The 15,276-nt window shown below is 40.2% G+C and overlaps 1 protein-coding gene across 6 annotated transcripts in view; it reads left to right on the top strand.

The window, feature by feature from the left end:
• USP24 (ubiquitin specific peptidase 24) overlaps positions 1 to 15,276 on the top strand; it is a 114,524-nt gene that overhangs the window by 22,709 nt on the left and 76,539 nt on the right. For all 6 annotated transcript variants that reach the window (XM_075936049.2, XM_075936047.2, XM_075936046.2 and 3 more), the window contains exons 2-9: positions 435 to 600; positions 2,590 to 2,657; positions 4,897 to 5,040; positions 6,339 to 6,461; positions 7,378 to 7,413; positions 8,067 to 8,132; positions 11,956 to 12,021; positions 14,033 to 14,107. In XM_075936049.2, coding sequence (XP_075792164.2) covers positions 435 to 600; positions 2,590 to 2,657; positions 4,897 to 5,040; positions 6,339 to 6,461; positions 7,378 to 7,413; positions 8,067 to 8,132; positions 11,956 to 12,021; positions 14,033 to 14,107 — 744 coding nt within the window. The remainder of the gene's footprint in view (positions 1 to 434; positions 601 to 2,589; positions 2,658 to 4,896; positions 5,041 to 6,338; positions 6,462 to 7,377; positions 7,414 to 8,066; positions 8,133 to 11,955; positions 12,022 to 14,032; positions 14,108 to 15,276) is intronic.

Here is a 15,276-nt window from a genome sequence, read left to right as displayed (position 1 = left end):
CAGTATTCAAGAATCATGAGGCAGGCTTCCCAAACTTGAGCTTGAGACTTAAAAGGAAACCAACCTTATTTTTAATTTGCCCTCTGGTTTTTGAACCTTTAGGGTTCGTGTTTCCCATCTTTGTTTCATGATGGCATTTTTTTTATTCAGCTAAGATTCTCCTGTCACAGGACTCCCAGGAAGTTAATATCAGAAGTTTATATGTTTGACATGTAAACATATTGATGTAGAGAGAGTTCCAATTCCTATGTCAATGGGCATTCAACTGAAACTTCAAATTCTTCCCTCAGACATACTTGCAACTCCATTTTAAATCAGTGAGAGTTGTGTACATGCTAGTGATTTGACAGAATTTTGTCTTAAATGAGTTGATGAACTAAATAATCACTGAGCAGTTAAAAATGTCTTTCATTTATACCTCTTCTCATTCACAGAAAAATGATGAAAATGGGAACTGCTCTGGAGAAGGCATTGAGTTTCCTACAACCAATTTGTATGAACTGGAAAGCAGAGTCTTAACAGATCACTGGTCCATACCATATAAGCGAGAAGAGTCCCTGGGCAAGTGCCTAATTGCATCTACCTACCTAGCAAGACTTGGTAAGTTCTGTTTCTGACTTGATTTTTTTGTAATAGGTCCAATGTAGAGAACTTGCAAATTCTATGTAAAAAGGTGTATACAGAGGAGATGCTCTATACCAGTGTTTCTCAAATTGTGCTCTGCGGAGCCCCAGGGCTCCACGAGACATCTCCAGGGGTTCTGCAAGGTTGACAAACTGGAAACATCAATAGGTACAACACATACAGTCAGTGGACCGCTGGGGCTCTGCATAAATTTTTATACATGTGAAGAGCTTCGGAGCCCAAAAAGTTTGAGAACCGCTGCTCTAGAAAACTGCAAATTTTATACTTACCTAGTGCCATACAAAAATATTGTACCCCTTGTAGAGCAGTTAATAATCTGCTGTTGTCTGCTCATACTACAGGTTGGACTACCCTGGTCCAATGCACTCAGAACCTGACCAGTCCCGAATGAGGGATTTTTCCAGACCAGGAGAAGTCATTTCTGGACCCCTTTCCACCAGCCTCCCCAGCCCTCGCCCGGACTGTTGACTTTTTGGCTGGCTCCCCACCTGCTGCTGGCCCCATTGCCCTACCAACCCCGGGGGGGGGGGGGGGGGGCAGCTGCCGTGGCTCATGGCCTCGGGAAGCAGCTGCTACTGGGACTTTCTGGTCCTGCAACATCCATGCCAAAGCATGGTTGTTGCTGGACCAGAGAATCCCAGTTTAGAGAGTTTCAATCTGTAGTTTTGCAAAGAGAGTTTGAATTAAGTTTTTCTTAGTAAAGAGTTATATTAATTTGCTTGGGCTACTAATAAATTTTTGCTGTCCCAAGCTCAGACCATATTGATTCATAATAAGATATTTTGCCAGGCTTAGTGGCAATACTCTCTGTTGTCATATCATAGATGTGGGTTGATTCCTTTCTGGTCACAAGTAGTTAGTGACTGACGGTGCTGTGACAAAGGCAACATGTTTAACTTCTGAAGTTTGAAGGTATACGTGAACTTTCCTTCCAGTGTGCCCTCTGGTGAGCTAAAAGGAGGTTATGCTATGTGGTTGCATTCGTGGAAGACATTAGTGTGTATTAAAAAATTATTTAGTAAAACATTAGCTGAGCGTACTCATGAGATTGTTTTGGTGGTGAAAGAATGATTTGTGCAAGTATCTGAACTAGGGGTGTAAAGGAGTAGTCAGTTGACTAGTCTACCCCTGGTAAGTCTATGCTTATTGGGTAGTTGAGTTGACTACTTGTTTTCCCCACCCCCGCTGCCTCTGTATTAGAGGCAGCATGGGGTGGGGGAGCTAGGTGCTAGAGGGAGCTGGCTTAAAAGGAGCTGGTGCTGCTGCGTTGCCCCCGTCCTCCTGGTGCCTCTTCAGGGCAGCAGGCTCTGTGCAGAGAAGGTCCCAAATCCCCACTGGGACCCCTGTGTACAGGGGTCGCTGCTGCCTGGGCAGGCAGCCCGACTCAATTGTAGCTTGCACTATGTGTGGGGCAAAACCCCTCTGCAGCTCTGCAATTTAAAATTCAGTAGGAGCCATGGGGCAGAGCCACAGCAAGGTTTGGTCCCGCACCTAGTGTGAGCCAGAACTGAACCAGGCTGCCTATTGACTTATCCAGTAGTTGATGATGATTCTGTCGACTACTTGATTAGTTAAATACCTACATTATAGCATCCTAATTTGACCATAAACTGTTATTGAAAGGAAAAACCTCAACAGTGACAAAAATCTGTTAATGCCACATAGTTGTAGAAGATGGAACGTTCAGAAACTAAACGGCCCCTAATTTCTGAAAGGCTGGAGATCTTGTTTTCTTTGATCTGCATTCCATTTTGGCCAGAGACTTATAGCTTGAGTAAAGTAATCCCAATAGAATGCTTATTGCTTTGTGTTGCAAACTGCTTATTTGATGAGCTCATTTTCTGTGGCCTCAGTAGCAAGGTTTTGGGGCATAATGCTCGTGAGGCTGTAAGAAACCAGCCAGAGGTGGTTTTAAATTACATACCCTCTATTCTTTCTGAAAAGGTCTGTCTGATTCTGATGAGAATTGCAAAAGATTCATGGACAGATGTATGCCTGAAGCATTTAAAAAGGTAAGGATGAAAAAAGTACACGAATCCAACTTTTGTGTTTGGGAATACATTTCATGAAATGTTTGTAGTATTCCATTCTGATTGAGCCTCAGATATTATGGTGACTGGGGTTGTTACCCGGGGTTCTTTCAACCCAAAGCTCTTGGTAACTTTTACTCTCTGCGAGGTGGTGTCAGGAAATAATTCGGAGAGACAGTCGTCCGACCGATAGATGGATGGTACAAACAGGACAACACGAGTGCTTTCACTTAAAGCTAAACTTTACTTAGTCTCAAGCACTTACGTCCGCAACAGGCTAGTAAAACACCCTCACCCTCGATAATTACCGAAGTTGAGTGTGGCTCTCGAGTGACACCACGAAGGCTTCCGATGGCCAGTCTTCCGTCTGTCGGTGGGGATGAAGATGCGTCCTCAAGGAGTCCTCGAGGCATCCCTCCAAGTGTTTCCAAAATTGTCCCCCTAACTCAAACTTTCCTTCCTTACTTATCGATTAGTATTACAATAACATGTCATTCAGAAACTTGTTAGGCAAGCACTTTTTAAAGGTTAGGCAAAAAGTTTTCTTCTGATCATCACTTTCGCCAGATGCGTTTTTTCTTTTTCAGAGACTGCATGCCCGGGGGCCCTGATAGATATATGTCTTAGGGCATTTAGACAGCCTTCCTGTTTTATACTTCCTTAATGTATAGCTCAGTGATTTCACTAGAGACTCTGGCCTCAGGAAGTAAACAGGGTCAAGCTGCCCTCTCTGTGGCACCCAAACTCCCCCTTCCCTCCCTGACTGTGGTCATGCGGAAGTCGCAATCTAGGTCTAATTTGGGCCTGTTCGCTTGGTTGCTAAAGTTTAAGCAGTTAAGCAATAGTGATTCAGGCACGTTACTGGATTTGCCAAAATCTCCCTGTACAGGGGTCATATACATTTTTTCAGTAAAATTTAATGCATATGCCCCAATCATGCATTTGTGCAGAGCTCCATTGAAGTTCTTCATGTGGATGAGCCGCTACACACATCTGGAGTCAGATGCAGGATTGGGGCCTTAACTGGTATATGTTAAGAGTGCTTTGAAGGTCTAAAGTTCCATTAATATTAGCATGAATTATTTTTAAATACTAATGACCAGTCTTCCTCTCTCATTTTTCCATTGTAATCATTCTGTACTCCAGATCTGGAGAGTTGGAGTCATCCTTGACTCCTCTCTTCTCTCCAGTACCCTACACAATTAGATCTCTAATTCTTTCCACTACTGCCTCTTGCAGCCTAGTTAAAATTTGTCCCTTTTTCTGTGTGTACCGCCAAAACTCTTTCTTGCTGGACTACTGAACTCCTATGTGATCAGTTTCAGCAGCGGCTGAATCAGGACGCCTGGGGCAGAGCAGCTGGGGTGCTGCTGGGTTGGTCCAGTAGCGCCCAGGAGCGGCCGCGCTACTGGACCAACCCAGCAGCACCCGAGCTGCTCTGCCCCAGGCGTCCCCAAGTCAGCCACTGCTGAAACTGACCAGCGGCTGACTACAGGAAGCCCGAGGCAGAGTTGCTCTGCCCCCAGCTTCCTGGAATCAGCCGCTGATCAGTTTCAGCAGCGGCTGAATCTGGATGCCAGTTCCGACTTACATACAGATTCAACTTAAGAACAAACCTACAGTCCCTGTCTTGTACGTAACCCGGGGACTGCCTGTAGTTCTGTTATCAGTTTGGCCTACCATGGCAGTTCAGTGCTGTCTCCCAATCCATTAAAATGTTCTTTAAACATTCACCTACTCATTAGTTCACATTGCACACTTTCCTTGTTTCTAAGGAGAATTATATTACAGAGGTGATAGAGTAAACAATGACTGCAAGCAAAGTAATGTGGCTGTATGACAGATTTATTACAATAATTAAAAATGGATTATCTAACATTCTACAAACATGTTCACAGTTAGTCAAGCACTTAAAAATAAAAACAGTAAAGTGAATTGTTCTCTTGCATACAAAACTTTTCTGAGCTAATGGTGATTTTAAGAAAAAGCATCAATATATTTTGATAATTATCTCTTAGTCTCTGATATACCCTGAGTCTAATTAGGAAGTCTTAAAATGATGAAATTATAAATATCATTGTTGCTTTTCCTACTTTCCAACTGTATAAGAATGTTACAAATAATATTTGTACTCGAGTACAACTACCAAATACTGTTAGATAAAGTGTTGTTCTGAAAATAATCAGTGCCAGGGATTGATGCATCTTTCTCATTTTGGTAGCTGCTGACATCGAGTGCTGTTCACAAATGGGGTACTGAAATCCATGAGGGAATCTACAACATGCTGATGCTGCTAGTAGATCTGGTTGCAGAAAGAGTAAAACAAGACCCAATTCCCGTTGGCCTTCTGGGTGTGCTTACAATGGTACTGTATCCATATCATTCGGTCTCTTAATATTTTAAATCCATGGAGACATCCTACTCACTTGGTAGGAGGGTTGAAGTTAGATTGAATTAATATTCATTAGTATTATTAATAGCCTTAAAATATAAAAGTCTCCAGAAATCAGTTCTTAAAATAAGTGTCTGGCTTGTTTACAATCTTCAGGACTTCTAATATTTCTGTTCCTACTGATTACCTGTAAAAGTATGAACTCAAATTGTGGCCAAAATATTTTAAAAGTGAGTAATGATTTTTTACATGCCAGTTTTTGGGTATCTTGTTTCAAACACCTGAAAAAGACCTGATTTTCAGATTGAACGCTCAGTGTTTTCTGAAAATCAGCTCTTTTTAAGATGTTTCAAGTTTAACCTTCAAGTCATTAGTCACTTTTAAAAATCTTTGCTTGTTCTAAATATGGATGTTAAATTGTGGTGTTTGGCTAATTGCGTAGCCGATTTAAAATGCAGAGGCGTAACATCCCAGACCAGTGCGAGCCAGGACTGCTCGGTCCTGACTTGCACTGAGTCCAGCTGCACCCAGGGGCTGCTGCCAGAGCAGCTCCTGCACGTGGCCAGCCTGGGCTGCCGCAAACAGGGGCTGCTGCTGGAGTAGCCTTCCCTAGCCCCCACCTGCTGCCTCTGATAGAGGCAGTGGGAGGAGGAGAGGCAGGTGGCACCACAGAGCCAATGCTGGGGGAAACCGGCTTTTAAGTCGGCTCTCCCTAGCACTGTCTCCTATTCCTCCTCCCCTCCTATACAGAAGCAGTGGTGGGATTGGGGGGGGGGGAAGTAGTCAGGTACTGCACTCGACCACCCTTTAAGTTTGTTTATTGGATAGTCAAGTAGCTGACTACTCTCAACATCTCTAGTTTTAAAGAGACTACATTGTCAAAAGAAAGACCAGGGCCCTGGGAGGTGCGGGAACTCCTATCTTCCAGTCTCTGCTCTGAAACTTTTGTGGCCATGTGCAAATCACTTTAACCTGCTTTCAGTCTGTCCTCCCTCTCTCACGAAGAAAATCAAGAAGAGAATATCTGTGTGCCTCACAGAGTTTTTTGTACCTCTGAAGTTGTAATACTGTATGTGTTAATTACTAAGTGTCATTAACATATTTTGTCCATGCTAAACTGTTTCACATGGAAAGTCTTTCACTTAGTTGCTGAGCATGGCTAATTTTTCTATGTTCAACTACTGAAGTCAAATATTAACAAGATTTGTCTGAGACTCACAAATAAGACACATTCTGGTTGGTTTTTTTATTTGTTTTTTGTTTATTTCAAGGCTTTTAACCCAGACAATGAATACCATTTCAAGAATCGAATGAAGGTATGCCAGAGAAACTGGGCAGAAGTCTTTGGAGAAGGAAGTCTGTATGCTGTTTCACCTATATCTACCTTCCAGAAGGTGATCAGACATATTTTCAAGTCTGTTTTATAGATCAGAAATTCTTTACAACTCTGAAGAGTATAAAAGGCTTAACCAATATCTGAAAATGCTTATCCAAAATAAACTGAAGTAAATCTTTAAGAAATATTGAGTAACATTTGAATACCAAATTTGGTGGTTCTTTAGAAGTGCATTCCCTTTACATGACTGAGAGAATATTTTACTGAGGGACTGGATCTGAAGGTTGGTGCCCATTCCTCTCTAAATCTACCATCATTACTATTAGTTCAGTAATAAACAAAAGACCATCTAACAACTTTAGCTTTTGCTATATAAAATGCCCTAGTTGCTTTAGTCCGGATCCTCAGTCCACGTCACAAAGACATCATCTCTATTAACCCTCATGTTAGCAGTTTCGACAGATAGATTTGCTCACATTTGAACTATGTGCTCATTCAGTGTGTCATACCTAAAGGTGGTCCCTTCCAGTCAAGGTGGTGGCACTCTGGTAGAGATGCAGTTTGAGGTTGCAATGCAATTGTGGGTGCTGTACCTGTTATGTGGATAAAAAAGGCATTAGTCTGTGGTTGTCATACTGTTGCTAAAAAGAATGCTTACGGCTTGTGAAAACGAAAAGGAACTTGACCAAAATTCAGGGGAAGTTCTTCAGGAATATTGTGTGCTACTGATAAGTTCTTGTTGTTATGGCTGTGTGCCATTCATTAACCACATAGCTTAATGTTGCCACAACCTATGGTCAGTGATGACATGTGTTTGATGTTAAAAAGAGCAACCCAAACTTTAGTTGTACTCAGTAAAGGAGGTAGCATAAAGTAAAGCCAATTAACCCAAAAGCTAAATATTAATACATGTTAAAAAAAATCACATATTGTTTTTAAAATATGTTGCCAATTAACTGTTTTTAATTGTCTAGGAACCTCATGGGTGGCTGGTGGATCTTGTAAACAGGGTAGGTAAAGCGAAATTCAGAAGAAAACTGTTGGTAGAATATTGATGTCAGTCACTTGAATTCGTTACTCTGAAGAGTGATTCTTCATATTTGTTCCCATAGAGGATGACAGCCATGTAGAGCAGTGAGAGTTTATGCTTTTTTTAACACTGCCCAATATGGATGGTAAAGTCATCCTTTTCATTGTCTACCTTTGCACTACTGATCTGTATCCTTCAGCTGAGGAAGGCCAGAAGCCTCTTCTGAGGCTGCAGTGCCATCCCTCAAATGGCTGCTAGGGAGCCTGCCTGCTGTCCCTCAACCTGTCATCCTGTGTGGATCTTCTAACCTTTTTTCCCTTGACCTCTTTGCTTAAGGAGGGAGAGTCTCAAGCTTTCTTTTGAACCTAGGACTCCAGCGTAATAATGTAGTGTGTCCTCCCACCCTTCCCCAGCCATCAAATAGGCATGAAAGCACAAGTCTTATGTTAAACTTCAAATCCCATTGTGAAAGATCCTTGCTGACATCTCAAGCATCTCGTCTTGAATTCTTATTTCAGAGATGATCATTGGCAAATAAAGCTTTATACACTCAAGCGTAAATGTGATTTGCTTTAATCATATTTAAAAGGAAGACTGTTGTAATTCATTGGCTTGCTATTACTTTTTTCGCAGTTTGCGGAGTTGGGTGGATTTTCAGCAATTCAGTCTAAACTCCATTCAGAAGATATTGAACTTGGGGTAAGTTAATTTCTGTTGATGTCTCTTTCTTTATATGTTAATGTTCTATACCAAGGATACTGATAATTTGATGAACAGAATTGTCTTCAGTACTGAAGAAATATTCCAAAAGGAATGCTGAGAGAGTTCTTTGGTATGGGATGTTTGGCGGTCAAAGAACTATATTTGAGGTGAGCGTTAGAAGTGTGTCTCTTCAGAGAGTTGACATACTGCAAGCTGGGGTGTAAATCTATAGCTTACTAGTTTGCTGCACTCTAGCCATATGTACTCTGTTACTGTGCTCTAAAAGTTCTGTAACACATCAAGGTCAACTTTTGTGTGAAAGAACAAAGCCTTAACCACTTGTTACTAAAGATCCCATGAATGTATCCAGAAGAGAGCAGTTATTTGCTGGTGGAGGATCAGTTGAATATGAACCCCCTCTCCCCCATGTCAAAAAGGCTAATGTGATCCTTGAATGTGTAAATGGGAATCTCAAGTTGGAGTACAGAAGTTATTTTGCACTGGTGCAAAAGCTGATGGAATGCTGTCCAGTTCAGATGTCCACAATTCAAGAAGGATGTTAAAAAATTGGAAAAGAGATGAAAGAAGAGTGGCCAGAGAGCAGGGAGTTGGCTAGTGCAGCGAGCAGGGGGAAGTCCCCTAGTAATGGTTAAATATTAGAAAATGTGCTTTATAGTGACAAACCCAAGATAATTAGTTAAACACAAAGGCTACGTCTACACTACACATTTTTGTGGCAGAAAATATGCTAATGAGGGACTCATTGGCATAAGTCACAACATCATTAGCATATTTTCTGCCATTTTTTTGCACAGGGGTTTTTTTGCGCATAAAGAAGCAGCGTGGATGTTTCCTTTTTGCACAAAACCCCCATTTGGCATAAGGATCTTGCGCAAAAAGAGGTTTTTGCTCAAAAAGGAAACATCCACACTGATTTTTGCACAAAAAGAAATGGCAGAAAATATTAATGATGTCGCAACTTATGCTAACAAGTCCCTCATTAGCATATTTTCTGCTGCAAAAACGTGTAGTGTAGATGTAACCAAAGAGAGTTAAGGATTGACTTGATAAGTCTGAGTTCTTAGATGAGGAATAGATATTTAATAATTGTCTCCAATTTAGCAGACAAAAGTATAATGCTATCCTTTGGCTGGAAGTTGAAGCTAGACAAATTAAGTCTGGTGTAAATTTTTAACAATGAGATTAATAACAATTGGAACAATTTTAAAAGAGTCATGGAAGATTGTCCATCACTGGCAATTTTTAAAACAAAATTGAATCTTTTTTTGTAAAAGGGGTCCTTTAGGAATTACTTTGGGAAGGTTCTATAGCATTTATTAGAGTAGATCAGACCAGATGACTACAGTGTGTCTTCTGGCCAATAGAATTCTACACTCTAAACTCTAAATATCTTGCCTACTGCACCAAAACTTGACATGTTTAATAATTACATAAATTATATGGGCCTTAGGGTCACAAAGCTTAATGCTATTTGGTGTTTAATATAATCTAGAAAACTTGAGATACGACTGACATTTCAAATTTAAATAACCATGTTTGACTACCAGAATATTGAGAGGAAGCACAATGTTATTTCAAACTTTATCTGTAAAGTACTAGCATGTTTATCACCTATTGTTGAGCTACAAATTTGGAGAATTCTATTTCCTTTTAGTTGGTTGATTTCTTATTAAGGAGAGGTAAGTTTATATGTAAAAGTGACTGAAGGGAAGTGTATCTTAAACTAGATTTCACTATAGGGTCTCCCCTAACTTACTAGTAACACCTTTCTTAAGAAGGTGATTTTTGGCTAGGGACAACTAACTTATAGTTTGTTTGTTTTTAGTGAGACAGTCACTCTTGTATTGCCTCTCCTCAGGATGAAATTGATCTTGGTTTATCATAATGGCAAGAAAATTTCCTTCACTCTACTTTAAAAATGTATAAAATGTGTAAGCCTTGGATCTCAATTTATTTTTTTATTCCATATGTGAAGAAAAATCCTTGTGTGACATCTACATGAGAGACATTCTTCATCATTGGATCCTACACAGAAATACACATTCTGTTGCAGCTATCTGGCAGATAGTGGTAGGATGCATGATGAAGATGAATTTTAGATTTGGGAAAGAGCTGCTTTTGTGTGGCTTTCCACCAGAGAATGTGCAGTTGTACTCTAAAGTACTGCAGAGTGAACTATCAAAGCATTTACTGGCTTTTGCATCTGAACCAAAACAGACCATACTCTAATAACAGAATCATAAAATTACCAAAACCACTGAAAGTTGAGAAGTTCCTTTTTGTTAGCAAGCAAGAGATCCGAGGAATGGAAAACCTGTCTTATGAAGGGAGACTCAGGGAGCTTGGCTTGTTTACCTTAATCAAAAGAATGCTGAGGGGGACATGATTGCACTCTTTAAATATATTAGAGGGATAAATACCAGGGAGGGAGAGGAATTATTTAAGCTTAATACCAATGTGGACACAAGAACAAATGGATATAAGCTGGCTAGTAGGAAGTTTAGACTTGAGATTAGATGAAGGTTTCTAACCATTAGAGGAGTGAGGTTCTGGAACGGCCTTCCAAGGGAAGTAGTGGGGGCAAAAGATCTATCTGGTTTCAAGATTAAACTAGATGGGTTTATGAAGGGGATGGTTTGATGAGATAACATGATCTTGGTAACTAATTGACCATTATCAGTGGGAAATAGGTCAATGGAGGGATGATAGGAGTTGCTATAGAGAACTTTCTGGGTGTCTGGCTGGTGAGTCTTGCCCACATGCTCAGGGTTTAGCTGATCGCCATATTTGGGGTCGGGAAGGAATTTTTCTCCAGGGTAGATTGGCAGAGGCCCTGGAGGTTTTTCACCTTCCTCTGTAGCATGGGGTACAGATCACAGCTGGAGGATTCTCTGCATCTTGGGGTCTTCAAAGTATTTGAAGGCTTCAATATTTGAGAGGTAGGTGAGTGTATTATTTTAGGAGGGGTGGGTGAGATTCTGTGGCCTGCACTGTGCAGGGGGTCAGACTAGATGATGACCATGGTCCCTTCTGACCTTAAAGTCTATGAGTCTAAGAGATGCAATACTTGCTGCCTGCCGTTATTTTAAATTTGTTTTGTGGACTGTGATATGACATGGCAAGTCAAGAAATCCCTAGACTGCTAAAGCAAAATTTAAGAGACTTTCAAAGACTTGGACTTCTCAGCTTAGAAAAGAGGAGACTAAGGGTGGTATGATACAGGTCTATAAAATCATGACTGGTATGGAAAAAGCAAATAAGGAAAAGTTATTTATGTATTCTCACAATAAAAGAACTACTTGTCACCAAATGAAATTAATAGGCAGCAGGTTTAAAACAAAAGGAAGTTTTTCTTCACTCAGCACATAGTCAACCTGTGGAATTCCTTGCCAGAGGATGCAGAGAAGGCTAGAACTTTAACAGGATTCAGAAAAGAGCTAGATTGATTCTTGGAGGTTAGGTCCATTAATGGCTATTAACCAGGAAGGGTTGGAATGGTATCCCTAGCCTCTGTTTCACTGGAGGGGGAGGGATCATGTGAGGATTACCTGTTGTGATCCCTCCCTCCGGGACATCTGGGATCGGCCACTGTTGGCAGACAGGAGACTGGGCTAGATGGACCTTTGGTTTGACCCAGTATGGCCATTCTTATGTTTTTAAATTGTAAGCAATAGGAGGATAATTGGGATGTATGATGCTGCTGCTTGTTAACCTTCACCTATATGTTAAAGAATTGAATAATCAGTTCTAAAGGGAATTACTATGTCTGTGCCTAATTATCTGCTATCTTTTTTTCCAGGCAGTCTCTGCATTAGTTCAGCCATTGGGGGTTTGTGCAGAGTATCTCAACTGTTCAGTAGTGCAGGTAAAACTCCATTTTTATGACTTTCAGGAAGTGGGGAAAAAAAAAAAAAACCTTTGAAGACCACAGTTATGTTGTTTTTGAGTTCTGTGTTAATTTTTCCTGTGTTAAAATGGATCTCTTAAAATGGAATCCAGAAGGCTGGTACTTAACATTCTGCATCTTACACCAAACTTAACATGGAAAACTGAATTATTTTATCACTTAATATCAAAGTGGTGGCTAATTTTAAAACACTTCAACATGTTTGGTTTAAGGTCCAGGTATTTGTGTTGCATAGGCTAATATTGGTTGAGTAACCCATTTTGCGTTATGAATGAATCTAAAAATTGAAATGTGAACATCTTGCAAGTGGAGATGGGGTAGGGGAAAAAATTGTCTTTCACAGCACATAACTAATTGCCAACAGGTTCAGATATGTCAGTTTCTGAAAACTATTGAAGAAGCTTTCTCAGCATACTTTCTCCACAAACAAGGACTGAGGGAATGTTGCATGCATTAAAAAAAATCTGCATGTTACAGTGGTGGAGAGTTATCTAGGACAAAGAGACCATAAGTGCCATTTGTTACCCAAAAGAGTAGAAATGTCATTTTTAATTTCAACTATGTAACGTAGGGATGAGATTTTCAACACTGAAAATCTCAACCTAACTTCTTAGATTATAGAAAGTAGAAAGGTTTCTCTCTGTGTGAACGTTTGTATTCATTTGCTGTGGATGTTAATCCTGAATCTCCTGATTGTCATGAATGTAAATCAGAAACAACTTCATTGAAGTCATTTGAAGTACCCCAGGGTAAGGCAGGCATGACAAAAATCTGCCTCAATGAGTACCTCTTGCTTTGGACTCGTAGGTTAGTGACAGACCTAGTGAGCGTACGAGAGCATGAGTTGGATAATATGTTGCTAGAGAGAAACATCTGTGATCCACACACCTTTGCTAAAGTTGTGGCAGATTGCATGGAGTTGCAATATATCTGTAGGGCCATTGTATTAAATTTATGAATAGCTTATATGTGATTGTATTCTTTTCCATGTGCGAGGGCTACCAGAGCTCCTTTAAGACCTAAAAACAATGAGGGTGGTTAAATGATTCGGTCTCCAGTGACTCAGTCTAGAGGTACTAGCCAAAGAAGGGCTTTTGAGGATAAAAATCTGGCTTTAAATTGACTGGGGGCCATCTTTCTGCTCCAAGAAATAGGAGGCTCCAGCCCTTGCGGGAGGATTGGAAAGGCTTTCGCGTACTAGGGTCTTGTAAGATTTGGGGGTGACTCCTAGTATGTTATGCTAAACTTATTTATTGTTTTTGTTTGTTTTTTTCTGTAATGCTTTTGCCGAAGATTAAATATGCTTGCATAGAATGAGCTGTGTGTAACTTGTAGCTGCTGGCAATCCATGGTTCATAGCTTCTGAGAGAAAGCAACACAGGTGCTGGCTGTTAAGCAGACTGGCTTGCTGGGAATATTGCTGTATAAGATGGGGAGCGATGCAAGTTTAGAATGGAGTGGAACCAGAGTCCCTGTTGAGAGTCAAGGCTGGAGGCATAGGACCTCACGGGCCACTTTTGGAGTGAACCACAGAGATGGGTGTTTATTACAGGTATAGTTATTCTGAAACTGACATATGTGTCCAAGGCTTCAGTGCTATACAAACTTTCTGTCTCTTCCCCATCTGTTTTTGTCGCTCTATTTTTAAAAGAGAAAGGAAACCATTAGATATCCAATTGACTTCATTGTACATATAGCAAGTGTTGTATGTTGAAAAGATTAGATCCCTTTACCAGACACCTTTGTGCTGCTGTTAATTCAGGTGAGAAATTTTGGCTTTTTCATTATTTCATTCTCTGTTTGTACCAGCAGGCTGGTTTATATATGCCATATTTGTTATGTATTCAAATTTAATCTTAAAGTTGTTTTGGCCTTTTTAGAAAGAGAAGTTATTGCAACCAGATCTTCCGAATAACTTGATTCTAGAAAACACAACCTGATTGTTCTTGTATTTTCTCAAATTTTTTAGCCCATGCTGGATCCAGTCATTCATAAAATGATTAAATATGTACAGAATGTAGAAGAGAAGGACCTAAAAGACAAGGTAACATTCTCATTATGTCAAATATACATGTGGAAGCTACTGAAAATGCCGAAAGTGCCATCTCCTAAATTGAAAACAAATTACACTAGTTTGTCTTTGGAAAGAATAATTTAGTTTATATTTAGACTGAGAATATTTGTAATAGGAGGCTGTACTGGTGGATTGGCTCTGTTCACCAGGACCCATTTAAGATCTTATTTAGTGTTAAGCCTTCTTGTCTAAAAAGACTTTTCCATCATAGTTATCCAACATGTTTTCCTGGGTTGAGTCATGTAAGGTGCTGAATGCCGTCTATTCTAGTTGACTTTAAGGTACTTAGCACCTTTCAGCACGAGGCTCTATAGCCTAGATTTTTAAAGATATTTAGGCATTGCTCTACTGAGTCTTGCAGTGATCTGACCATGTCTCATTTTCAAAAATGAGTTAAGCTCCTAAGTCAGTTAGGTGGAGCAGTGCCTTATTCTGATTAAAAATTTGAGGCCTATATGGCTGCTTAGATGCAAATATATTTTATTGTTTCCAAAAGAGTAGTGATCTTTAACATCAGAGGAAATCATGTGATTGCAAAATCTTCTACTGCTTTTTTGTTCTACGTTGTACTAAATTTGTCTTAGATTTCTAATGAGATTTTTGTAATGTCGCTTTTGTTGAGATCATTTTAGGCTGTCTATACTGCAGTTTCATTTGTAAAACTTGTGTTCGTCAGGCGTATGAAAAAACACTCCCCCGCCCACCCCCTGACTAACAAAAGTTTTACTGGTTTGAAACGTGACCACATAGACAGCACTCTGCTGCTCGGAGGACAGCAGAGTTGCTGCTGCTCATTGAGGACGGTTTTATTTTTGTCGGCAGGAGAGATCAGCTCTCCTGTTGAGAAGAGCAGCTACAGCTGCATACCTATAGTGGAAAAGCTGTGCTACTGAAAGGTGAACCATGCATTACACCTTAGTGCACAATAGTGTTGTTCAGTATAGTAGTCATAGTGATGTTTTGCAAATGTTACTGTTTATGCACTTAAAGAATAGCAATAGGCATGCATTATGTATCATACAAAATAGAATATTTTAGCACATTTAACTTATAACACACTTTTTCCTTACCCCTAAGCTTTGTCATCTTCATAATTTTTTCTAGTAGCGTGAGTAATATTTCTCCAAACGTTCACAGGA

Source organism: Pelodiscus sinensis, chromosome 9 (genome assembly GCF_052426305.1).
Source record: "Pelodiscus sinensis isolate ZL-2025 chromosome 9, ASM5242630v1, whole genome shotgun sequence".
In the NCBI taxonomy this organism is placed as follows: Eukaryota; Metazoa; Chordata; order Testudines; family Trionychidae; genus Pelodiscus; species Pelodiscus sinensis.
Note: the sequence above shows the minus strand (reverse complement) of the source record. Positions and strands in the feature narration are given on the sequence as shown.